A 27,860-nucleotide genomic window follows, 5' to 3' on the forward strand; every position below is an offset into this window, starting at 1 on the left:
CTACACAGACAAACCTTGTTTCAAAAAACTAAAACAAACAAAGCCGGTGACCATTCTCCTTTTCATCAGAACAAAGATCTGCAATTCACATTGCTTCCAGAGTGAAGAAACAGGAAAATTAACGACAAAGGCTTCCACAGGCCACCCAGGGAAGTCAGCCTTTCAAACAAAGCAGTTGTGTTCTTGACGCCCTCTTCTACCTCAGCACGTGAAAAGGTCAGGGTGAAATTTCCGTTACACCCTCTAGGATCAAAGAACCAACAAGGTAACTTGAGCAGACAGCTACAGAAATGCGTAGACGAGCCGGTGGCGGGGGAGGGGCACTGTCCCCACACAGACTGTATTTTCAGCACAGTATCAGCTAGCTGGCACTCTCAATTCCTGTCTTAGTCCGTTTTCTGTGGCAGTAACAGAATACTTGTGACTGGGCCACTTCTAAGGGAGGAGAGGCTGATTTTAGCTCACAGTTCTGCTTGGTGTCTGTGCAGAGCGGGCTGTGGGAGCAAGTGGGCGCCTGTGGAGTGATCGCATGCTGAGGGTGGGCGCTAGAGAAAGCGGAGGAGCGGAACTCAGCTACAGCAGCCCCCTCTCAGAATGAACCCATCCCCACAAGAAATGCACCAATCCATCTAAACAGATCAGCCCTTAAACACCTTGCCTCTCAGCATCATTACACAGGAGACCAAATTTCAACACATTTTATGAGGAAAACCTTATCTACACCATGAGTATCCAGTATCCATGCAAGTACAGTGCCATTTCCTGTGAATGAACGGTAGATATAATGATCACTTCATCTTTTTATCTGTTGCAATTCTAAAACCTTAATATATATTGAAAGTAATTAGGTTAGAAATAAGAATTAATGCTTCTAAAATAAAAAGCTGGACTGTTCTTCAGTTTCTGGTATACTCATGCCTTCATAGCTGGGTTCTATGGTTTCCCTGTGAATCCTTCCTAATGTAACCAGCCACCTTCTCCCTTCTGGTGAGAGGGATACATGAGGAAGTGTGTACAGGCAGGAGTGTGTGTGTGTGTGTGTGTACACATGTGTTTGTGGGTCTCCTGCTCCCACTCTGCTCTATAGGTACATCACATCACAATTTTCATACACACAGTAATTACAGGCTATTATTCTTATCCATTAAATAAATCCCTCTGTACCATGGGCCCCGTCTGACTGCCCCTCTGATTTCCCAGGGCAATCTAGGATTGTTCCAACCATGCAATCTAGCTGCAGACTCCAAGGGGTTTGAGAGTCAAAATATTCTCCATGGTGGTGGGTGTTAGAAGTCTGAAAAATGTTGAAGTTATGCATGTACACAGATTTTAAGACAAGTTTGTCAAGGTATAGGCTCCCCACAGTCTGCCTAGGAGAAAAGATACAACCGAGCACTGAGACACATTCTATCTCATCAGGAGATTCTGAGACAGGCTCCAGGTCAAAGGTCACTTAAGTAAATGCTGTCTGGCTTTGATATTTTCTCCCCCGCCCCGCCCCCCCCCCCCCCCCCGTTTCATCCAGGACCCCTCTCCCTGCTAACTATCAGTATAACACACAAAACTAAAACATTTTGTACTTAGGATCACCTTTGAAAACTAAACCTAGGGACCAAGACCCTGGTCCAGAGGCAATGATAATCTCTGGCTTCTTAATAGAAATACAGCCACTAAAAGACATTGTGAGATGAACACAGGCTATTCGCTCAAGGAAATAAAGATGACTTCAACCTAGGTGTGGGAAGGGAGTATTGTGTGGTGGGGGTGTGTCTAAGTGAGCACTGCTTCAGGGAAGGGGCAGCTAAGGAGAAAGGCCTTTCACACTGTTCTGATTCCAAATCGCTTTATACCGTGAGTGACTTAAAGAGCAGCTTCTGGGAAATCTGGGAATATGAGAGTCACACCAAGTCACAACCTCGAAGCACAACATGGAGGGACCAGGGAAACTCATGGTCTCCCAGGGAGGGGCTGGTCTGGGCACCACCCTCCCTTCAGCTGCCGCATGACCTCAGAAAAGGCACTGCTGGTTTCTCCTGCGTGTCACTCAGAGTGCTGGGAGATGTGGGTCTGGGCTCCAGTTAGGAATAAGAGAATCTTTTCCTGATCCAAAGCTCAAGCTTTACAAATCAGAGCCTGTATGTGGCTGAAGTTCATGGTACAGATGCCAGGCTGCTCGTCCCCCTTTCTTGCCAGCTTCCTCCCCACGCTGTGATTATGGTCCGAGAGTTCATGCCATGGGGTCAACAGACAAAGACTTGACAGCTGGTAGAAACAGAACCTGACCTTCTGTAATACTCACGGGCCGATAGCTCAGAGAAATATTTGACCAGTCAACACAAACCCTGACTGTGGAGACGGCTGAGGGAGACGTCTGCTTGCAGTGCGAGAGGAAGGACCTGAGCTGGGGTCCCCAACAACCAGATGTGTGGGTAACAGTGCTGGGGCGTGCAGGGTCATCACTGGGGCTCGCTAGCCATCCAGCCTAGCTGCATGTTCAGTGAGAGACCCTCTCTCAAAGAGGTAAAAGTAACAGAATGACATCGATGCCAACCTGTGGCCTCCACGTTGACTCATGTGAGGGAGTGCACCCCCACAGACACAATAAAACAAAATCATATAACAAAAGGGAGACATAAAGCTGGATGTGGCAGAGATGTCTATAACCCAAGTTACTCTGAAAGCTGAGGCATGATTGCAGGTTCAAGGACCACTAAACAAGTTTGAGATTAGCCTGGGCAACTTCCTGAGTCCCTGCCTGTCTCAACGAGCAGGTAAAAGGACTAGAGATAAAGATCAATGTTAGAGTGAGCTGTGGGATGGTCTTTCTGTACGCTGTGAATATGTGTTGCTACCATTAGTTAATAAAGAAGCTGTTGTGTCCTATGGCAAGGCAGAACAGAGCCAGGTGGGGAATCCAGACAGAGAGACAAGGAGAAGAAGGTGGGGTCAGGGGAGACACTGAGCGCTGCCAGGGAAGCAAGACGTAATGGAACACAGGTAATGCCACGAAGCCACGTGGCAAAACATAGATTATTAGAAATCGGTTAATGTAAGATGAAAGAGGTAGCTGCCAAGAAGCCTGAGCCATAGACCAAACAGTTCATAATTAAATAAGCCCCTGTGTGTTTACTTGGGACCAAGAGGCTGCGGGACACTGGAAAACTTCCACCTACAAGAGTGCTTCCATTACACTTGCAAGGCTATATATTCAATTCACTAATTCATCCCCTCAAAGGAGGCATTTGTAACATTTAAGAATACATAACACCTATGTGCTCTATGATGTCACAGAGAAGCTACTAAATAATATATTTAAAGAATCTATTAGTTAGGAAGAGTCTTTAAGAAGGAATACATTACAACATCAACTTGGTCCTGAAAAATAAAATGCCACCAAGTTACTGCTAAGAAAAAGAGAAACATGGAAATCACCATGGAGAAAGCAGAACTATGCTCTAGCATGCAGCAGCATTTCTAGGCAGTGGTCTCCCTGGCTGCCAGGCTGGAGACAAACTGCTGACCTGGCAGTTATGGTCATCCTAAGCATCTCCCTGTAATTAGCATGCCAGGGGAAAAGGCACAAGGAGGAGAGAAATATGTGGCCTCAAACTCAGGGAGGCAAGAGCACTGATCAGGTTTCTCTGGGGAGATTCAAGAGAAAGAACTAGCTGGTGTGACCTTGGACAGTTACAGTGCCCAAGAATGTAGCCAGGAGTCACAATGAATACCTGAAATTAATGTCCTCAAAGTGAAACTCGCTGTAAGAAATAGATTCGCTGAATTTCAAAGATGCAGTCTAAACATTACATGGCAAACAAAAACAGTTTGGATATATATTGGGTTTACATGGCAAACAATAACATTCTGGATATATATTGGGTTAAGTACAATATCATATAAACCAAGTTCACTGGTTTCTTTTTCCTTTTAACCTGGTGTTGAGAAAAATGATTCACATAGTCTTTGTGTTGGATTTCTATTGGATGGGGCTGGTTCAGCCTGCAGCTTCTTCGCGTGTGAGTCAGAGCTAGTGGTGGGAGCCTGGCTGCTGGAAGGCTCGGGAGATCCTGCAGAAACACTGTGAGCCATGAGATGACCTGTCCAGTAACACGTTCTCCTTGCTACTGGCTGGCAGACAATTTTCGCTGCAGGAAGCTCGAGAAGCAAATGCCAAGAGATTCCAGATGATCAAGCCTGATCGGCAGGGTGCTGCCCCTCTGTGCCTAGAGGGTGGCTGATCTGTTAAACGGGAGAAGGATGAAGTTCTTGCAGAATGCAGCAGCATGACAGAGGCCATGTCTGCATGGCTGCCATCCCTCCAAAACAGAGTGCTTCTAGAGCAAGCTGGGATGAGCTGCGCCGGTTCTCGGGCAGGACCCTTCCTGGAAGCCGCTTATCTGCTGGGTCTGCTTTAGCCCTTACACGGGCATGTGCTTAAGCTTTTCCTGTGCCGTGTGCACACTGAGACACACAGAAAGAACAGGAAAGCACGGGAGGGTGAAAGCAAGCCTTGGGGAAGTCTGAGAAGGAAAAATCCTCTAGATATTCAGATGAAAGTACTATTTTTTAAAGGTAACGGAAGAAACACCTACATCTGCTTTTAATCTACTAAGTCAGAAATCTAAGGGTTTGATTTAAGGAAACCCAATGCCTTAGAGCAGTGGTCCTCAACCTTCCTGATGCTGCGACCCTTTAATGCAGTTCTCCATGTTGTGGTGACCCCAACCATAAAATTATTGTCATTGCTACTTCGTAACTGTAATTTTGCTACTGTTATAAACTGTAATGTAAACATCTGTGCTTTCTGAGGCTTATGGGCATCCCCTGTGAAAGGGTCATTTGACCCCCAAAGGGGTTGTGACCCAGAGGTTGAGAACCACTGCCTTTGAGTATTAAATAATCTGGTTAAATAATGCTTTTGTGAAACCCAACTTTCCCTTCTTCGCAAATCTAACAACCTACAAGTCAAAACAGCATTTCAGTTTCACTCCAGTACAAGAGTTCCTTACACAGAGAAGAAAATGTTAAAAACAAACATGCCAACAACAAAGAAAAATGTCCACTTATCAACAGGCCTCAGCCAGCAGTGGTGCTGGCCGTAGACAGGGCCACTTCAAACAAACAGTGGTCTGCAGTGAAGTCGGAACGGGTGACACACAGATCCAGAGTTCCAGTGGTGTCAGGGCCTGCTCCCCTCAGCTCTAATAGCACCCGTTCCTTCCAGAAGTGTGAGTGTGTGTGTGTGTGTGATGGTGGGGTTTTTGTGTCTCTCCAGCAGTTTAGGGCCCTTCCCAGACACGCAGGGTCTACAGCCGGAGGCCGGAACGGCAGAGTGGGAAGCACAGCCAGAGGGGATCCCCGGCAAGGAGTTGCTGAAAGACTCTGGTTCAGCATGGCAGACAGAGGTAACTGTGTGACCTGTACAAGCTACTCCAGCCCTCTGAAGAGTGTGCAAGGAGCAAGTGTAAGAAACTCTACATGCAAGGAGGCGGTGAGACATCCAGCATATGGGAAGTGCGCTATGGAGGTTACTCCTTCCTATCCCTAAAGGTAAGAAAACTGTGTAGGACAATCTGTTATTACAACAAAATCTAGCAGACCACACAGAAATCAAACACATGACGACGGATGTTACACGGTGCGGAGAATTCAGGACAAGAAAGAAGCAAAAACATCAGGCCATCTTCGAGATCCAGGCAAAGACTGTCCGGACACTCACATCTCCAGATGACAGACTGTTAGGACAGGAGTCACGAAGTACCCAGGACTCACAAGTCACTCAACAACTCAAAGTGCACTCTCACATGGATAGGTCTGGTCCCACCTTCGCTGACACCAAACAGCACCAACGATGATAACCAGCCCAATGTCCCAAACTCAGCATGCTGACGCCGAAGTACCTACCAGGATGCTTTCTTAAATGTATTTTTTAATCAATCTCTCTCTCTCTCTCTCTCTCTCTCTCTCTCTCTCTCTCTCTCTCTCTCTCTCTCTCTCCCCGTGTGTGTGTGTGTGTGTGTGTGTGTGTGTGTGTGTGTGTGCGCGCGCGCGCGCGCGCGCACGGGCGCGCTGTCCTGTCCGAGACACCTCTTCCCCAGCTCGGAAGGCCAGCTGGCACCCTTGCCCCACTCCCTACAGCACATATCAACAGTGCCTCCAATTCTCCAGAGGACATCAAACACTCCCACACATTACCAATGTCCCCGCTGCCTTAGACAGGCAAATCCAGGAGCCTCTGCTTTTACCCGGTGATATTACTAGTTTGGGAGGATCAAATGCATTGCAAGTCTTTATAACCTTAAAAGAGCTATCTGAATGGCATCAGGATGCACAGCCTCACGGCAAAGCTGGCGGGCTGGCCGGCTGGGTCCCAGGCGGCCTCATTACAGTCTTCTCAATCTAACCAAACACGAGCACACGAGACGGCTGCTGACTCTGAAAACACTTCCCCTAAGTGAGCAATCTGGGCTTCTACGTGTTGCTACAGATTAAAGCCACACTATGGCATTGAGTTTTAGAGTAAGGGCGGATGGCAAAACCATGGGCTACGGTAGATGAGCAGGGAAGCATGCTAGAAGCAGCTTCATGGGATCTGGTCCAGGTTGTTGCCCAAACTATCCTGGAGTGAAAAGGACACCTGCCTTGGTGAGTCAGTGATAAAGGGACTGTGGATGACTTCCACGATCAGGGTTACAAAACAATGCAGAAGATGCCACCCTGTCCCCCTACACACAGGCTGGTTTCCAGTAACTACTCTGGGCATCTCTTTAAACTCTGGCAGAATGTTCTAGAAAGGGAATCTTAGAGGCTGGGCCAGATTACAACATACAAAGTCTCTTCAAGTGTCAGTGCTGAGCCAAAGCTGAGATGGGGCAGGAATTCCTGACTTAGTGCTATAAATGGACAGTTTTGTCACGGACACTTACCACAGATAAAAGTGTTTTTTATACTGTGTCACCTGTTTACCTCTGAGACTTCCGTACACCCTCCACGTTCCATTCATCTAAAGACATGGCTCGACAACACAAAGTCTCTAAATCTCTGAGCCCGGCCATCTGAAGTGAGGCTTTCAGCCTTCTCTTGTCTGGCTTTCCAGAACACATTTCCAGGGCATTCATGTGAGAGGAAAGGAAACGAGAAAGGGACATAGAGTACCATAAAGCCAAGAGCATCCTACTAAAGCTTTCAGTAAGCACATATTCACGTCCTCAACATATGCCACACCCTTTCTGGGAAGATATTACTGGCCTGGAAGCTGGGTTAGTGTAACCTAAAATACACCACACAAAAAGCACAGTTACCCTCCCAAAATAGGCCCCATAATTAAGTCAAGCCATCTCAAGAGAAGTGTTCTGTGTTGCAGCCTGACATATGTTGCTTTAATCTCCCAGCTTCAGTAAATGCAGCCATACTGGGCTGCTGCAAACGTGTACAGCAGCTCCCATTTAAGCCAGATTGTGGTGTCACTAGCAAATGGATGCAAATAAACAGCCCTGTGAACCAAACTACTCTGTCTCAATCATCTGTAATGAGACCCCTCTCCTCCCTAAGCACATTTCCATCACACCGGAATCACTACCATCGACTCAGGAGGAGGACCACTCAGACCGCAATACCATCTCATCTGCAGACAGACACACCTGAGGAAGCTGGGCTGACGTCTACAGCATGAGACAGACAGCCCCGGCTATAGATGCTGAGAGCACGCCGTGAGAAATTCCCTTTCCTTCTGTGGACCTGTTCAGTATGATCTGTCTGTCTGAGCAAAACCTCATTAGATCTGTTTTTGCTTAGAATCGGGAGGAAGCCTGACTCCTAACGAAGTCAGGAAGCTTCATGAAGGAGGTAGCTTCTTGGTAGCCATCTCAGGCCTCTGCATTCTGAGCCCTTTACAGGTGGTTACATGTATAATATAATTAGATATTAAAATATTTTAAAATATAAACCCTCTAAACAGTGGGCACTTTAGGCATTTTGCTAACATTTGGGGTTATTTTCTGGGTTTGGGCATATGTGCTGCTGTCCTGTGTATTGCAGGGCATTTAGCAGCATCCCTCACATCACCAAACACCCTCTAAGGCAAGGTGACCCCAGATGAGAACCACGTTCTCTATGCACTTATCTCTCACCCTGATAAGGCCCAGAGGTGAGGGAGAATCTTGGCTTTCCAAGATATTCACAAGTTGTAGTTTTAACAATCTTAAATGTATCGACTCATAATGAAGAGTCAGAATCTGAGGAAGACTTGTACCTCAACAGATTCAAACACAGCACTCTGCCGTCTCAGCTCAGAGTGCCAGGACACAGAGGATGACATATTTGCTCCTCGGAGCTCCTGGACTTCTCCCCTTCCAACAGTTCTGTTCTTAGAAGACTACTCAACAGAAAGCCTCTTCCAAGCATCACTGGGTGCTCAGTATGAGAGTAATGGATGAGAAGAGAGTTTGGGGCTGGCTATCTACTAACATCATCTTCAGAGGCAAGGCATCCCCAGTTCCTGATACGTACAGTGCCTCGGTGCTGGGCATCCGCAAGAGAGGAACTGTAAAGCAGGAGCCTCTTCTAAGAGCTTCCCGGGGTGGTGCGGGCCGTGGACATAACACCAGAGGAAAAAAGATGTAAGAAGGGGAGCTGGTCAGTTTAGTCCACAGGAGGACAGGTGGCAGAGGAAGAAGAGCATCTGGACATGGTGGACCGGTGTGTGGGACAGTGAGGTGATGGGGGGGGGGGCACACGACACAACGAATACTTCAGTGCTCATCACATCCGTCCAGGGGCCAGACACTGTGGTGGCAGGAAGGGCTCAGCCTAAGTCCCGCCCCCCACACAGCCCGATGTAAGGAGCAGGCTGCTTCTTTCTTTCCACTCGCCCGCATCCCACTCTCGTTTCAGTGAGTTAACTGTCCTCTGTCTAAGAGGCCATTCTTTCCATCCTTCATTCACAACAACAAAACCCCCTCTCTACTGTACAGTTCTGTGAGCTTTCACAAAAGCCTACATTTGCATGAACGCCACCACAACCAAGATATGGGACAGTAGGATCAATTCTCAAACAGTTTCCTTGTGTCCCCTAAGTGTTTATTATTTTATTTTTCGTTAAGACGAAACATCTGGGTTCAGTACAATGATTTAATGCACATACACAGTGTCTAGTGATCAAGTCAGAATGAGTATTCCAGCTCCTCAAAAGCAAATACTTCTACATGCTTGGAACGTTTGCGTTCTTTTTCTAATTGTTCTGAAATATTATCCTATATTGTAGTAATCAGTACTTCCCTAGAGGGCTGGAGAGACCAGGCCTAATCCCTCTGTCTCATGCCTCATGTATCAGCAAGCTGCCTTACCATAAGCAAGTTCCTTATCTCTGAGAGGACTTGTACCCCCGGTTAGAAATTTTGTTGAAGAGACTTTTTGGCTCTTTAGAGATTATCATAGAGATCTCCTGAGGTCATGTCCATGATTCATGAAACAGAAACGTGTGACCTTAACATCAACACCCCTCTGCAGTGGCATGGCTGATTCTCCCCCAAATGCAGGTAAAGGCTTCACCCCAAAACCAAATTCTTGGGTCTCTATGAAGCTACATGACCATGGAAGGTAAAATGCAAAAAGGTTTGGAAATAAAAGCCTGCACAAACCAAAAGTATCATTTCCTCACTGCTGTCCCTTCTTACTCATGTGGATGGAAATGGTATCATACTTTAACCAAAAGCTCCAACAACGTGACCTCACTCGGTTGCAAGGTGGCAGGAAAGGAAGCCAAGTTAGCTGTGCTTGTCTGAGAACGGCTTCCTGGGGTTCCAGAAGGAGGCCTAGGTCACACACACCCCCCCCCCCCACCCCCCCCACCCCCCCCACCCCCCCCCCCCCGTGAAGTCACGTGTGTGACCAACCCATTCCGCAGTCTCCTGCTGAAGACACACACCTTTTGAGTGGCTTAGCTTTAATGGCACATGTGGTCCCCAAACAAGGAGGCTCTGTCATGAACAGGGCTGCTGTGGAGCACCTACTATGCCCAGTATTTCTGAGCTCACTTATTCCCACAACAATCCTGCAGAGTAGAAATACTAAAGGCCTTGGTTTACAGAAGAATCCGAGAGGTTATGAGACAACAAATAGGTGCAGAGTTCTAACCTGGATCCCCTGACGCCAAGGCCTGCCCTCCTTGTCATCACCAGTGAGGTCAGGGATGCTGCTTCTCTGGGTCTCTCAAGCTACTGCCCCCAGCCCGGGGCAAGCTCCCAGGAAGCTGTGCGGCCCATTTCCCACTCCTCAAACAGCTAGCTTCTCTCTCGTGTCAGCATGCAGGCCATTGTGCACCCTCTGCCTTGGAGGTGTTATTCCTCTGCTTTGTGAGTTTATTACTCCTATTACACGGTTGGCTGGAACAGTAACTAAATTGCCATGGGTGTCCCGGGTTGTGCATCTGAGCTTTCCCAAATCTAGACGTACTAGATTTCAGAAAATCCCACATCACTTAATAACATTAGTTTTAAGAAGAAAAATGGCATACTGTCAGAAAACACCAACTCAGTGCCACATTTAATTAAAAAGGTTTCATTTGAAGTTCAGTGCAGACTTGAAGGATGCAAGGGGCGCGGCAGTAGCTCCCCCTTATTGGCACCGTTTTATAACTAAGTGTGTTAAAATAAACGTGGCAACACTTACCCAGATGTCCACCAACTATCACAAACTTTATATACACCACATGTCTTCTAAACCACCGGCGGGACTGACTCTGCAAAAACAAGGCAAATAAACACCTTATTCACAATCCGCTTTAATTCGCCTGTGCTCGTTCGCTGGGGCTCTTCACCGTGTGGGGCACCCATCCACACAGTAGCAAACTCCCAGCTGCCCCTTTGCTGTGCACAGGAAAATGAAACCAATTTACAAATGATCTTAGCATACACCAATAAGAAAAAAAATATCTGTGAACAATTGAATCAATCTGAAACTGCGCTTACAAATACAAGAATTTCCGATCCTTTCAAACAACCAAAGGTAAGAGAACAATGGGGAAATACCTAAGCTTAAAAGCGTAACATTTTCCCCTAGAGCCAATTCCTCTCCATTTCATGACAGCACTCTTCCTTCTGCCTAGTTTAGTTCTGGGAGGCCAGGCCTCTTTGCTCTCTCTTCTTCAGTGGATCTTATTTGACTATCTGTGAAATAGGAATTGTGGTAACCAACCTCACAGTGTCGCCCATACTGTTAAAATCCATCAACTCAGTCACATTCAGGACACAGACAGGCTGAAAACAGCAGCAGACACCAGTCAGTGCTGAGTGAAGGAAGCTTTGCCCAGCATGCTCCTCCCTGCCCCAGCCTGAGACCTGGCTTCTCACCTCTGCTGCACACCAGGCCCCAGACCTGCTGCTGAGTCCACATCCCAGCTAGAACACACTTCTCTCCCTTCCTTCCGGACACATCTGCATCATGCCTCACTTTCAGAAATCCATGCCCAGCCTTTAGTCCCTCCACCCCCCCCACACACACACACAACAACTCTCTTGACTTCAGAAAACATGCCTCCCATCCCTTCCCATCACCTGCACATTCATACACGAGATTACATCAGCCTGAACTCATACTTGTCCTAACTTTATTTCCGAACGTTCTTAACCAGGCAGGAAGCAGCAGCCGCCTCACCGGCTGCTGGGCCTACACCAGGCCTGTGCCTCTCCTGGTCCCTTCTGTCCCATCCCTACGAGTAAGAGGCCCAGGAATTTTCTTGGGCAGGAGCTCTTTGCCTTTCTGGACTATGTCAGTCTACAGATTTTTTTCAGAATTCTAAATGGAATTTTTATTGTAGTTGCTTGTTCTTTTTTTAAAGAACAATGTCTTTAAATACTTGAAATTAACATATAAAATGCAAAGAATTTAAGTCACAAAATGCATCCATATTCAGTCATCAAAATATTTCATAGCCTCATAGTGAGACGCTGTCTCAAAAAAAATTTTTTTAATGAAGTTGAGATGGACTTCCTTCAATATTTAAATGATTTTCTGCAAAAACTAAAATAAATGCCATTTTAAGTATTCTTAAATGAAAAATCATATTTCATGATGTCCTTGATTATAATGTAACATAAAGCATTCACAACTCTATTCTTATTCTATTCTATAGACAGCTAAAATTATTCCATACAAATAACAAGGAGTGGATTTCTTCCTCTCTACGTCCCTGACCCCTTGAATTCCAGCCATATCCTCATTCAAGAGCACGAGATTAAGCCTCTCCTAACTCTTATTATCTTTCGCTGTCTTGATTTTCCTAATTGGTATTACATTAAATTTTTGTTTTCTAGTCTTTTAAATTATATTTTGATAGAATACTTTATATTTCACGTTTTAAGCATTTTAACATCTAAGCATTTTAACTTTTTATTCCTTTTTAATAACACTCTCCCCTATTACTTTCATGGGAAGGGAGGCATTCATCAGTACTGTGTGAACCAATCAGCGATTAAGAACACTGATTGTACAAAGCTTGGCTAATATTAAAATTATCTCATCTCTCTTTGGCAGTTATGAGGTCCTAAATATGTAGATGGACACCTCAGCATTCTATATTTGGATTACAAATGACTGAAGTCAGGCAACAGAATGTTCTCTTCTTTTTAGAGAGTAGATGCTTCATCTGTCAATTGCTGATTGACAGGTCTCTGGGAACAGACCAGCTGTTCACGTACTCACTGACAAGCAATACGTGGATACGTAAGAGATTAAGTACAGGGCGGTGGTGGCGCATGCCTTTAATCCCAGCACTCGGGAGGCAGAGGCAGGTGGATCTCTGTGAGTTTGAGGCCAGCCTGGTCTCCAAAGTGAGTTCCAGGAAAGGCACAAAGCTACACAGAGAAACCCTGTCTCGAAAAATTAAAAAAAAAAAAAAAAAAAAAAAAAGAGAGATAAGTACAATGCCTGCCTTCCTGGAGCATCAAGTCCAGCAGCTTCCATCAGCGGGTCCAGAGCAGCTAGAAATCTCTCCACTTCCTAGAGTCTTGCATAGAAAAGAATGGTAAAACCATGTTGGCAAGGCCAGTTAGCACCACTTGGCATCTCCTGGAAATTGGACCAAGATCCGACTTCCTGCCAATCACACAGAGGTGAAGCTGTGGTGCTGGGATGGGGAGATCAAGCAGATGAAATGGTGGAAGCCCACATTCCTTCCCCATTGCCCCAGGAGTGATGGCTCTGCATATGAGGCCAGAGATGACAACCACTCATGACCACCTCAGGTGGGTCTATGTAACATCTGGCCACATGCTTCATTGCAAGCCCCAAAGCATCTGTGATGAATCAGACTCATGAAGGACAAGACTGTCTATATTATCCTTTTTCCTAAGTAGCTTCAGCAAGGGATGACTGCGTATCTTTTGCCAAAAACAAACAAAAACCAGGACAGTTCTCCCTTTTTAAATGAAGAAAGCATAATGATTTTCTCCACTGAAAAATCAGTAATCAGGGCACAGTGACCAAGGCTTTGGCAGAAGTCTACCACTGGCAGAATCTTTCAAACCTAACATCATGTCAAGTGACTCTTAGGATACGTGGGAGTGTGTTCTTCTTCTCCAGTAACTCCCAAGGCTGATGAGCTATCTACTGTAAGAACAAGGGGCAGACTTGGCACCTTACACTCTTTATACTTAAGCACATCTATTCCCATTTCATTAGGATTTGGATACATGATATTAGTTACTGGTCAAAGTAACTGAAGGTTAACAAAGAGGTGAGTTGACTACTGTTTTTTGAACTCCAATGTGTGTGTAGTTATAAAGGAGTAATACTGTTTTTATGGGTACTCCCACACAATAGTGTATAACCCCATGTACTTTCTGTTTCAAAGGCACACCACAGGCTGTGTACGACTTCTGAGTTAAAGGCAACATTTTCAATACACACTGTGAACAGGTATTGCCAATACAATTCTCATCAATACAGGGTTATTCTCGCTTTCTTCTTCCTAATGGAACCCTCATACAAGCTTTACCAGCCATGAGCCTCGGGAGCAGGGGAAAACAAGCTCACTGGGGGGTGGGCATCTGAATGGTCTGGGGCTTTGCAGGACACCAACCCACTTGGACACTTCTCAAGAGTATCAGCCCTATGGCTTCACTCAAACCAAGCTTTCCCAGGCGATCCGTGTGTATACTAAGGCTGGAGAGGGTCTGACTCAAGAGACCCCCAAACTCTTGCCAGTGATTGGGTCAAAAATAAATATGGGCCCAATATAGGCAATGAGAGAAGAATGTTTTACTAGGAACATCTCACTCTTCTGAGAGAACCTCTTTCTTGTCCAATGGTGTGTGTGTGTACGAGGCCTGGGACTTCCATGGCTCTTTTGCTGATCCTGGAGACACAGAACACAGAGAAGCAGAGCGCAGGGCTGCAGCACCTGCGTTCCCAATGCATTCCTCATTGTTCAGGACTCCCTGAGTGGAGTTGGCAACTGTTTACTCTAGAAAGTGTTTTAAGGAGTAAGTCCCAAGAAAACGTTATAAAAGGGACAGGATGGCAAGGCGCTGCGCTCCCTCACAAGCTGACGAGACCAGAGCAGCACTTCAGAGGGTCACTTTGTTCAGGGAACTGACCCAGTGCTGTTCTGGTTATGATGACCGTGTCTCATCTGTGCATTTCCAAAAGCTTTCCAAGTCAGCTGGACTCAATCATCCAGAGGAAATGTTGAGCACTTTCCAAATTATCTTAACCAGAGTGGTCAACAGTTGCCTTCCCAAGAAGTCACATGGATGTCATTTCCTGTGAAGACAATGGGAGACTAATTGCTCAGCCTCCAATGGGGAAGATATGTAATTACTGAAGGGTAAATAAAGGGGAGCTTGGGGCTGAGTCTGCTTCTGGATCTGCTCCAATTACTTGTGGAATTGGGGGCAGCTATCTGGTCTGGAAAAGATCTGAGGGGCAGTACCTTATGCAGGCATTTATACCCCTTTAGAAGCCCCTGGTTCTTAGTGAAGACCTTGTTGAGAAAAGCAAACAGACTGGCCATTACACGGAACCACATGTGACTTTAGTATCATTTTGATTCATATGTAAGAGTTATGCATAGTTGTGGAGATGGCAATGTCTCCAACATCTTTGGTGTCCTAGCTTGCTAGCCACTGGGGGAGAGTACTCTGCTGGGTTTGTCACAGTGGCCTGAGGAGACTGAATTTTCTGTCAGGGAGTGAACAGCACACTGACTGTCTCACAGAATGTCTGCCCAGCTTCTGCCTCACACGCTCTTTTCCCCTCAGACCCTTTTGGCTTTCTCTTTCCTGTCCTCCTTCCTCTTCTTCCTTCCCCAGTTCCCAACAGCATCCCATGTGATGAATTTCAAACTCCACAGCTACCATTCTTGTGCCTGGCTTATCAGTTACCTTTAGCCAGAGGGAAGGAATCTCGTGGCCACTGTTCTGCTCACAGTGCTTGCACAGTACCTGGCCTGGAATTTACAACATCTGCTGACTGAGCAACCAAAAAGCCTCCTGGGATTGAGAATGTCTCACAGGAGCTCCTGCTGCTTCCCAGCTCTGGCTTCTCTTCGCTCACCTTGTTGGCATACAGGAATATCCAGGGCACAGGCTGCTTAGGTCCCAACCACAACGCGTCATCTGGGAAGGACGCACAGCCTAGACCATGTTTTGCAAGTGAGAAACCACATTCACTGCAGCCAAGAAGCTCCCAAGAAGTGTTCAAACTAGAGGACAGGAGAGATGGGAATTTTTACCCAGGCTGTGGACCAAGCGCTCTGACACCAGCCTGACACTAGCGCAAACACGTACAATCTCTCAAGGGAACCAAATGTGTAGCAAGCACTGAAAAATATTTGTTGACTGGTTGAATACATCAATGGATCTCATGCATGTAACAAGGGGTGTCTCTTACAGTGGGGTGCTTTCCACAAAAGTTACGGAATGGATATGACATGGGAGAGCTGTTATCTCTTCTAGGATAAAGGGAACAGATGGAAATCAGACTTTGTCCCACAGGGTCACTAAGCCACATCCATCCAGGAGATGCTGGGCCTGTGGCATTGCTAGAAAAATCCCAAGATAAAACAAAAACAGTAAGTAAAAAAAAACAAACCAAACCAAAAAAAACCCAACCATCTATTATTTACAAGGTAAAACACAAGCTCTACATCTTAAACGGCAAGAGTGAGGGCTGAGAGGGGTGGTGAGTCCCTGTCTCTCCCTTTCTTCAGCTCGCCTGTGATGACTGTTGTTATGTGTAGCGTGAAGTAAAGGCTGGCAGCTTATGTGCACAATAACAAGAGATTTCAAACTCGGCCCCGAATCCCCCCCAGCTACAACAGTCTCTGAAAAACTACAGCTAAATTGTCTGAGAAATCGGAGCGCCAAATGATGGAATAATACACTGAACAAGCAGCGAGCACACAAAGCCACAGCCAGGACCAGGATGATTCCCCAGGGAAGCAAAACCACTCTGGCTGACTGGAGGCTTCCCTCCTCCTTTGGGTGGGGGCGGGCGTGATTAACAGGGCTTTGGGGGAAGGACTCACTGACCCACTAGCTAACCCTCCTGTCCATCTGGCTTCCCTCCAACACGCTGTATGGACTCAAGCAAGGCTGTGCGGGTTGTTTCCTGATTTTTTTTTTTTTTTTTGAGTGGGAGTAAATAGCAGAGAGATGAGGAGAAGGAGGAGGAAGACAGAGGGAAGAGCATACAGGCACGCCGCCAGCAGGAAGGAAGTACTGACCACAGACTAAGGGGATGGGAGAGTCAAACTGTAAAAGCTGGCTGCTCTTTTTAATGTGAGGACCAGGATGAGACGGCAGACGCACACTGTGAGCAAGGCACCCCAAAATCAGCGAAGCGCTCATTCTTGGCGACTAAGAAGCCAAGATCAGATTCCTGAGATCGTGAAATATTATTATTACTATTATTACTGATGTTGAAATCTATATGCCATTCATTTACGGTTAGAAATAAATGAAGTAAATGTCATTGGAACAATGAGTTAACGGTCCAGTGTGGGGTGGACTTTGAGTCTCTAAGACTCATTAGAATGAAATATATGTGTGCAATAATCCCATCTTTTTCTTCCTAGTCCTGAAATCACATCAGGCAGCAGGTAGAATGCGAAAATGAAGCAAATACTGTGTTATAGCAAATGTGAATTGTTTCTGAGTTGCCCTTTTAGGGCAAACTATTTCTAGGATCTGCAATCTAGTCTGATTAAAAACACTGCATTGCTCTGATGCATGTGTACCTGCTAAGCATGTCCCCTGGCTCCCCCTAAAGAGACACCCTGGAGTGGCTCCAGGGAAGGCTAAGAAATGCACCTCTTCATAATTACACATCCAGCTCAGAAGGGAGGTGAACAGTGGATCACACAGAACCTGAGATGTAGGCGGTGACCACTTCAAGCTTGAGAGTAGATGGGATGTTAAAAGAACATCCTATAATTTAAATTTTATTTTTTAGTACCAGAACCTGGTGTGTCTCTTACATAATCAGTACACGTGTACACACACACACACACACACACACACACACACACACACACACACACACACACACGGTGGTGGTGCCTTTAACTCCAGCACTCAGGAGGCAGAGGCAGGTGGATTTCTGTGAGTTCGAGGCTAGCCAGGGCTATAGAGTGAGTTCCAGGAAAGGCACCAAAACTACACAGAGAAACCCTATCTTGAAAAGCAAAGAAAAAAAAAATCTCATTACTAAATAGAAGTAGAACAGACCAGCTTTCACTCAGACTCCCAACTGCCCTGAGCCATCATCATCTCCAGGTCTGAGGTTCTCAGGGCACTGGCAATTAGAGATCTAGTTCCCCACTTGGTCCAATACCCAATCTTAGCCCAGCATCTTTTACAGTCCATGTTAACGTTTGCAGTTACAGCATTGATGAACCAACACTGTGCTAACTTTCTCTTTACCAAGAACTTGTTTTAACCATCCCTGAGGATGCCAGGCTTTAAACCAACAAACTTCTCATAAAAACAGAATTTCTGAAGTACTTGTTTTATTTCTCCAGCTCTGGTTTGGAATCTGTGAGACTGATTTTAATCTTGGTCCTGTTAAGCTTAGTCAATGTGCAAAATATCCTTAATGGTGGTAATAGGAAGCAGAAGCTTTCCTTTTCTCCCTTCCTTGGTTTTAACAAATCTCCAAAAAAGACAACCAAATACCAGGATGGGAGAGATGGCCCAGTGGGGGAGGAGCTTGAGCCCAGTGGGGGAGGAGCTTGGGCCCATTGGGGGAGGAGCTTGGGCTCAGTTGGGGAGGAGCTTGGGCCCAGTGGGGAGGAGCTTGGGCCCATTGGGGGAGGAGCTTGGGCTCAGTTGGGGAGGAGCTTGCTGCACAAGCAGGAGGGCTGAAGGATTGCAGCACATGGAAATCTCAGGACTTTTTAGACATTAATTCTCTCACAAATTGAATCTTTAATTTAATTTTAAATAAAAAGAACAACTAGTACTTTCTTTCTGGAATGAATCAATAATCAGAAATTATCAGGTAATGCAAAGGACCAAAAGCAAGAAAAATCCTGAAAAAGAAAACAAGACTTTATCAGCTATGGAGATTCACTACAGAATAACCAGTGGTCGAGAGCAGTCATTTGTGCATGGACACTCAAATAGACCAACAGAGCAAAACAGTCTAACGCACACAGTGATGGTCACTCAGTCAATGTGAAGACAAGACTGAGTTCAGTACACGGGTTCACTGGATGTATTAAGTTGAATTGTTTCTCCCCAAAAGACAGGCTGGAATCCTGACCTCCAAGCACCTCACAAAGTGACCTTACTTGGAAACAAGATGGCTGTGGATGTTAAGGTGAGGTTACATAAAATAGTTAGTCCTGGATCCAGTGGGATTTTACTTTTTTTTTTTTTTTTTTTTTTTTTTTTGTACCTTAAATAAAAGGACACAGACCCAAAGAGACTCCCAGGGAAGAAGGCCATGAACTGAGGGAGACAAAGATCAGAGCGCTGTGGCAGGAACCGAGGAGTGAGGTCAAGGAAGAATGGCGGGTCCCCACCAGCAGCAAGCAGAGGGCTGGCTCTTCCTGCCAAGCTCCAGGAGCCACCAACCTGCTCTGAACTTCTGGCCTCTCGACTACATTTCTGAGGGGAAACATTTCTGCTATTTCAAGTCACGGGTTTTGTTATACTTGTTACAGCAAACACACATAATATCAGTATCTTGAGGAAGACTCTGCATAAAAATTAGTTATAGATGGATGGCAGAATGAAAAAAGGTCAAATAGAAGCATTTTAGAAAACAACCCTTCACATTTTGCAACAGGCCAAGATTTTTAAACCAGAACACAAAAACATATTGACCAAAAACAAAGAATAGCTCAATCTGGAGTATAGTAAAATTAAGATTATCTTCATGAAATGCCATCAAGAGAGTCAAAAGGCGAGGAAGAGAAGGAGGCGATTACAGCACGTGTATGTGTGTGTGTGTGTGTGTGTGTGTGTGTGTGTGTGTGTGTGTACATATGTATATACACACACATGGATAATCCACCAGGAAATAGGCAAATAGTTGAGAAGGCAAAACAGGAAATAGCCAACACACACTTAAAATGTTATGGTTTAATTACCAAAGAAAAGCAAACCCACAGTGCACTACACCAGCATGTACTGGCCAGACTGGCTAACCTAACCAAGACAGACACCGGGGAAGGCTGGTGAGGAGACGGAGTGCTCCTGAGGACTTCTCACTCACTGCGGGTGGGTGTGCTCAAAAAGGGACTGCAAGAGCCAGGGGTCTAGCCTACAGAACACTCAATGTGCTTGCCCTCCGAGGTCCTGCTGGTAACAGTTTCAAACCGGCAACAACTTAAACTTAGCACCTACTACAGAAGAGCTGGATGAATTCTGATGCAGTCATATACAACCCAGGTTATACAGCAGCATGAATGAGGGGCATGTTTTATTCATATCAAATTCATAATAGATAAAAACCAGCCTTTGAAGTTTAGAGGCACCGTTACTAACTACTCTCGGTGAAGTTCCCTGCTAGAGACTAGAGGGGCCGAGGAGTCTGCACTGTTTGAGTCACTTCCTTTCCCACCTGGCTGCCGCTAACAAGAGGAGCTCGCCTAAAAAATCCATCACCAGTGCACTTAACGCTTTTTCACATTTTTATGCAAGAACACAAGAACATTTCCATTAAGAAAACCCTAGAACTCTTGGCGTCAACCCAAAGAAATCAGAAACAAAACAGAACTGAAAGCAGAGGAACGCTGCAAATTAATTTAAACAAGATAAGATAATCCAAAGATTTATCGTGCTAAAAGCTTCAAAGTGCCATTTCATTAAACTGTGGGTTTTATTCACTTAAGATGACTATCGTGTAAAGGCATTTTGTATTGTTATGTTAGGATGGCATGAAGCAGACAGTTTCGGTAAGTAACACCCACCATTTTAATTTTATCTTAATTGATTTTTAAGTAAAAATTGGGCTATTCAAGGCCAACTTCATATACATCAAAATATTTTTTGGAACCTTGGTTTACAGCCTGCAACATCCTAGAAGGGAAAATCACCTTCTGGTGCCTAGAAGACACTTGAGGTTTCCTTGGAGAATCACTGCATGAGACCAGTCTATTCCTGCCTTCACAGCAGTGCTTGGACAGGTGAATGATCTCCAAGCAGTGGTCTAAATACTGAAAATGACTCCCTGAACTCCATCCCTGCCTTTGAATTTCCAGGCTCCTAAGATGCTCACACTGGCACACACGTACTCAGGGAGTCAGCAATGAGCAGTGCTGGCCGACCTCAGAACAGCCAGCTTCACGGGGAGGGAGAGGTGGCCCTTTGGGGTTGGGGACACCCTGATCTCAGTCTCCTGGTCAGAATCAGCCTGTCATCATTATACATCCAACACAACAACAGTCCCAGGGACCCTGGTGTGCAGGAGGCTGGTCAGACTGGCCTTTGCGGACAGTTCATTTCTAGGACCCTCTGGAGGAAAGGTTTATTCCTGTAATTAGGTCAGCACCGTGAGAATGAAGGCCACCTGTACAGGAAGTGAAACACACACACACACAATGGCTCTATCCCACAGCCCCACATACTGTGTGTGCTTCAAGAGGTATGTACAGGCTGGAGGGTGTGGGGTTCCTGAGGAGGAAATCTCACTCACCCTGAGAGAACGGCCAGGGAGCCTGGTCCCAGAGATGCTCCATTCTCTACACCCGCAGTGTAGAAATCTGTGTACCCCCAGTTACTCCACTTCCTTAAACACTAGCTCCCCAGAGAGGGGCACTTCTCACCTCAAGCTCTGCTGCTCTTGCGCGAGCTTTCTGATGCCAACCCTACCCACAATTCCACCAGCTGCCCGGGGATGATACTGTGGGTCCTTCAACCAACCCCCCTAGCCCCCAGTCCTTGGCTCGAGCTCTCCTGACAGAAGAATAACGTGCTTTTCAAGCCATTCTTTATCATGAATTCTGAAAACGGAGATAAATGACAGAAATCAAATGTCATAATCAGTTCAGAATTATATGGACAAATCCACCCGGGCCAGTTCCTTTAAGAGCCTTTTAGTTGAAAGACTGATTCCTGCCACCAATGCGAGGAAGCCACAGCTACAGCTGTGGGAAGGTCTGATTGGTTTTGTATGGCCCATGAATTAAATGGCTGGAAAAGAGAAAAAAATTCAAATTTCAGTGTCGATAAATGAAAATGTATTGGCACATTGCCACACCCATTTGCTTGTGTTTTGTCTGGGGCTGCTTTCAAATGACAATAGCAGAATTGTCTCAAAGGAGTCCGTATGGCCCACAAAGATGAAATATTTATAATCTGGCCTTTATGAAAAATGTGTGCAAGTCCTGAGCTAAAGTAATTGCTGGGTTTGCAGAAGGCTGGCCCACCCATTAGAGTCCCTTGTCTCTGAAACCATCTTGGGACAAATCAAAAGCCAATCCTAAAGCAGGTGTCGATCCCCCATCCAGGTCACAGACACAGCCCACTAGCCCTGTCTTTCAACCTATGGGAAGCAGGCTACAAAATTCAACAGTTATGTCTACCATTTCTTTAATTAAATAAAAGACAAAAATTCAAGAACATTGGTATGGACTGAATTGTGCTCTCACCCTGGATTCGAATGTTTAAGTCCTAACCCCCAGTGCAGCTCACTGGACCACAAATGTTTGGAGATGGGATCTTTAAGGAGGAAATGAAGTTAAAGTGAGATCACCAGAGAGGGAGGGTGAACCCAGCGAAGGTCAGACGTGACGACAGAAGGGAAGGACAGACATCTGCAAGAGAGAAACCAATCAGCCCTTCCAGTCCCCAGTGTGAGGTGTGAGGAGATCCATTTCTCGCACTGATGCCGCACAGTCTGCAGTACTGACGGGCAGCCCTGACAGCAACAGAAGCACATCCACAGGACTCCTGAGGAAGTGGTCTCCAGTCACACAATATACGACAGACACATAGCAGAAAATGTACTAGGTTCTGGGTCACCAAAAAAGTGAAAACTGCAGACCACCTTGCTAGCGGCAAAGAAGTGCATGCACACATGCATGCATGCATGCATGGTAACAAAATCACCACCACAGCCATGCTGTCATTGGGCAGCCAGAGGCCATAATGAAGAGCTGAGACACTTTGGTACGTGTCCTCACAGCAATCCTGCATGACAAGTCCATGGCTTCGGTTAACAATGACACTAAAGTACAGGCAGAATAAGCCAGGAGAATCCGCCTCAAAGCTCAGACGACTTCTCATCGAGGATTAATCTCTATGTCCCCAAGACATAGGCCAGAGCTCAAGTCTCAGAACAGGCTGTTGCTGAAAATGAGTGAGGGAAAACAGCTACTATTCATTGAATATTTTTTATTACTTGCCGGGTTCTGTGCTGCGCTTCAGTCTCTCCTGTCAAATGCATGGGGTCTAGCACTTGTTTGCAGGTAAATAATGGAATCAGGGAGAAATGAATTAAGTTGCTCAAGATATCTAATCTTTGTAATCTTACAAAGCCGAGGAGCGTTGCATGGCCAGGACTTGAGGCCCACTGGTCAGGTGTCCGGGCTAAGCTCTCGACTACCACAAACTCTCGTGAACTGGTGCATGTATTGCCGATGTAAGGAAATAACAGCTTGTCTGGGAGTCTATAAAGGGAACACAAGGGGGGAGGAGGAGGAGGAGAAGGAGGAGGGAGAGGAGGGGGTAGGGGGGAGGAGGAGGGAAAGGAAGGGGAAGGGGAGGGGAGGCGGAAAATACCCTTTTTACTCATACATCCAGTAAGTACTGACTGAGTGGATACTATGTGTCAGACCCTGGCCAGAGAGCCAGAGATACACCAGCAAACCAAACAGATAGAAACCCTGGCATCATGGCAATCACAAGGGTAAGAAAACCCTTATATGATTTGGCCATGTAGGTTCCAGTCACACTATGGGTAAGGCTGGTGACAAGTAAAACTCATGTGTGCTGAGGACACAGGCCAATGAAATTGCAGACATTACATAAAATGGAAGACAGAAGATAAGAAATTTCTGGTAAATTAACTTTGGTGGCACTGAGAGCTGACCCTAGGGCCTTGCCATGGTAAGCATTCTATCACCGACTACCTCTCCACCTTATTTTTACTTTATGAAGGATTAAAGTGTTTCTTTTACATTTTTATTTTTATTTATTTATTTATTTATTTATTTATTTATTTATTTATTTATTTTGGTTTTTCAAGACAGGGTTTCTCTGTGTACCTTTGCGCCTTTCCTGGAGCTCACTCTGTAGCCCAGGCTGGCCTGGAACTCACAGAGATCTGCCTGGCTCTGCCTCCCGAGTGCTGGGATTAAAGGCGTGCGCCACCACCGCCCGGCTTCTTTTACATTTGTATTAAGAATCTTTTTATGTATGAAGAGTTTATGCTTCTATTCACTCAAACCTATTCCTTCATCAAGAAGTAATCAGAGAGGCAAGTCCTTTGGTGCCAGAACATCTCCAACTACACTACTTACAATATGAACTATGAGAATATTTAACTGCATAGTTAGATAATCAGTCTGTTCCCAGAACAGAAAACATCATAGTTCTTTAATTACATTAGAAAAATTATAATAATAAATGGAAGAAGCGAGATCAAAACATACACACAGGAAATAACTACACCATAACACAGTTATCTCGGTATTGGTGTGACTAAGAAATATTCTCATTTCTTTATAGCTCACCACCTTGCCTACACTGAAGACTTTAAAGCCAGAAAAATTTTAAAATTTGATTATAGAAGCTCACATCAAAGAGAAGCTAGGCGTCTACCTAATAACTGTACTTCTACTGTTCAGCTGAGGTTTGCTGAGGAACATGGACATCCATCAGAGGCCTTGTCTGCACCACCCCGGGAGTCACATACTACTGATGTTACCGAATGTTTTCATTAGTTTGCATTTGGATGAGAGGTGTATTGTGTGTTGGGTGGTACATGTGTGCCATGGTGTGTGTGTGTGTGTGTGTGGCTCAGAAGACAACTGTGGGAGTCGGTTGTCTCCTTCTACCATGGGGGTTCCAGGGATCAAGCTCAGGTGCCAGGATTGGCTGCCAGTGCCCGTGAGCCGTCTCACCAGCCCTAATACAGGTTTCTAAATTCACTTCCAAAGAGGTTTCAAAACAGATTCAAAAGTGGCCAAAGACATCACCAGGATGAGACGAATGGTTATAATGAATTCTTCGGCTGTGAAAACACATTCATTTAACAAATACACTGAATGTTGGTCATGCTCCAGGCCCCCTGTTAGGCAGGTACCAGAAGGGCAAATTAGGTCTCTGGGAACAAATGAGCCACGGGGTCGACACTGGGCCTCTGCACCCCATCTCAGCAGGATGCAGTTAAAGGCAGGGCTGGGCAGCCATCCTCATGAGGCTCTGACCCAGCCGGGACATGTGGCCCCAGAAAGGCTGGCTTCGTTTCTGGAGTTCCAGCTGCCTCATTTGTAAAACAAGGATAATTCTGACCCAGTTCGAAGCACTGTGGTGAAGAGGAACTGCAAAGGATTTCTGGGCTTGTTTGTACCTTCCCAGTGCTCAGTGGATGCTACTGCAGACAGGCAATGCTGCTTCCTTCCTTGGAAAATTCACATTTACTCTTTAAGAAATGAGGCTCGGTGACTAAGGGGAAAATTCACACATTTTTCTCTTCCACATATTCAGATTAACAGTAATGGAAACACTCATTTCCTTAACTAGACAAAAAGTAAAGGGATTTCAAAGTTGAGGGAGAGCACATCCACATTCTCAGGGCAAAGCTAGGTGGGATGCAGCCAGTCGGGGACCAGGGCAATTGTGACCGGCACTTAAAAAATCTCTGCACAGGACTCCCAGCTTTCTCCCACCTTTTAAGGAATGTTGTATTGTTTTAAGCAACATTGTCTTCATTTGTTTTGTTGAGATAAGGTTTCTCTATGTAGCCTTGGTTGGCCTGGAATTCACTATGTAGACCAGGCTGGCCTCCAACTGAAGACATCTACCTTCCTCTCCTCCCAGGTCAGCTCCTGTTGCTCTCCCAAGCCGAGTTCTTATTCTAATTAGTGGGAACATTTGTATCAATCACTTCCCTGCTACAGACAAGGCAGAGGAGAAAGGCTGGGCAGGGGAGTCGAGGCGGACACAGAGACTTGTCCATCAAGTTCACTGACTGTAAACGCACAAGGGGGCAAATGCCCGGACCCTGGCAGAAGAGGCCACCTCCACCCCGTACTCATATTTTAGGCAGAAGCTAAGGATTTTTCTGGTTACAAAGTACCCATTTTTACAAGCTCAGATTCTTTGTGGTCCTTCTGCTACAGTCAAGACTAGAAACTGTCCAGTTTAGGTAGCTCCACAAGTAATGAGAACCCCAACCCCCTCGTCCTGCCTGGGTTTCAGGATGCTCCACAGTAACCATCCGGCTGATGATGGCTGTGGGCGCTGAGGTGAATGGATGCAGATGGGTATGGAGGCCAGCCTGCCGTCTTCCTCGCCCACCGCACCCTCCTTTCTCAGCCTCCTGCACTCCAGCTCCCCAGTGCAAATGAGCAGGCACAGCGGCCGCAGGCAAAATGGACAGAGCCTGCAATTTGTACCCTGGGAGGGGCGCGCTGCATCCATGGCAACAGTCAAGCCCCATTCTGAAGGACATGATGAGCATGTTGTGATAGATTCAGTAACTGCTCCACTTTTTAAAAGGGAGTTGTAAAAATTATCTTTAAAATGCTTGTTGATGCCCTGTGGGGATGAGTCACTTTGTGAAGCAGGATCAAAATGGATTTCTATTATGGGTTTCTGCCGGCTCTTTGATTCTAAACAACTTTATTAATGTTAATAGGAGTTATGCACACATCAATGAGAGAATAAATTCTTGGGTTTAGGGGAGCTTCAATTAGTGATCCGTATTAAGCAATGTAAAATGCTTTTTAATTTTCTTTCAAGTAATGAGACATCACCCCAGCAGGGCTGAAAATGAGGCAATGAGCAGGAAACGCAGGGAGGGGACAAGCTCTCCAGCCAACAGGCTCTGCACCCAGGGCCTTGGCATCCCTCAGGGAGTCCAGCAGGGGGCTGGGGCACAATCTGCCAGAGGGAGGGCGAGGCTGGGCAGAAACAGAGAGCTGACGGAGGAGTTCACTGTCATCATCCCAAACAGGAGTTCACTGACATCCCAAACAGGAGTTCACTATCGTCCCAAACAGGAGTTCACTATCGTCCCAAACAGGAGTTCACTATCATCCCAAACTGGAGTTCACTATCATCCCAAACTGGAGTTCACTATCATCCCAAACTGGAGTTCACTATCATCCCAAACTGGAGTTCACTATCATCCCAAACTGGAGTTCACTATCATCCCAAACTGGAGTTCACTATCGTCCCAAACTGGAGTTCACTATCGTCCCAAACTGGAGTTCACTATCATCCCAAACTGGAGTTCACTGTCATCCCAAACTGGAGTTCACTGTCATCCCAAACTGGAGTTCACTATCATCCCAAACTGGAGTTCACTGTCATCCCAAACTGGAGTTCACTATCATCCCAAACTGGAGTTCACTATCATACCAAACAGGAGTTCACTGTCGTCCCAAACAGGAGTTCACTATCATCCCAAACTGGAGTTCACTGTCATCCCAAACAGGAGTTCACTATCATCCCAAACTGGAGTTCACTGTTGTCCCAAACAGCACAGACAGCAGCCATGCTTTCCCAATCTGTCACCACGCTGCTCTGGTTTTCCCCAGAGTGTAAGTTAATATTATTCATCTACTTCCAAAAATATCAAGACAAAAATGGGAACTGAAGTTGTAAGGATGCTGCGGCAGGATTCCGAATGCACAGGTTATCTTACAGGGGCACAGAGCATCTGAGCCTGGCATTTCTGGCACTCAGTTTCTAACCCTCTCCTACCCGGGTCTAACAGTGTCTCCTCAACTCTTCTCATGGGGAATCCATGGCCAGGTTACTGTTACCTCGAAGGACAAGGGATAGGATGCAGCAGAGAGCTGCCCAAGTGGTAGATGCCTAATTTCCATGGTTTAAAGGGAGAACTAATAAAAATTTAACCTAGCAATGCCCTCCATACGGTTTTTATTGTTTCACAGTCTTATCCTTCCTTGAATTATCCTTATGTTTCACAGACAGTAGGAAAAAGACCCCAGCCAACAAATAGTAAAGCCCCCAGAATAAAGGACTGGTGACGGCCATGAGGGAGGACACAGTGAGCCCACAGCTTCCATTACCAGGTGAGATCTGGAAAACTGGCCTGCACTAAAGGAGCCCGGGCAGCACCGTAAGCCCCTCCTAGATGGAGCGAAGGCTTAGCTGGTAGCTGGTAGCATTAGGCTGACTAGTGGCTGACTTCCACGAGGCACAGTATAAAGAACACTT

General features: G+C 46.0%; 1 protein-coding gene across 11 annotated transcripts in view; it reads right to left on the bottom strand.

The window, feature by feature from the left end:
• The window catches only part of Fyn (FYN proto-oncogene, Src family tyrosine kinase), a 200,511-nt gene that overhangs the window by 102,007 nt on the left and 70,644 nt on the right, over positions 1-27,860 (bottom strand). For 7 of the 11 annotated variants that reach the window (XM_076552432.1, XM_076552435.1, XM_006984305.4 and 4 more), the window contains one exon: positions 10,669-10,738. The exons of the other annotated variants lie outside the window; for them this stretch is intronic. Coding sequence is in view for 3 of the 7 variants with exons in the window: in XM_006984305.4 (XP_006984367.2) it covers positions 10,669-10,738 (70 nt within the window). In the remaining 4 variants the exon portion in view is untranslated. The remainder of the gene's footprint in view (positions 1-10,668; positions 10,739-27,860) is intronic. 11 annotated transcript variants of the gene reach the window in all.

Source organism: Peromyscus maniculatus, chromosome 16 (assembly GCF_049852395.1).
Source record: "Peromyscus maniculatus bairdii isolate BWxNUB_F1_BW_parent chromosome 16, HU_Pman_BW_mat_3.1, whole genome shotgun sequence".
Taxonomy (NCBI): domain Eukaryota; kingdom Metazoa; phylum Chordata; class Mammalia; order Rodentia; family Cricetidae; genus Peromyscus; species Peromyscus maniculatus.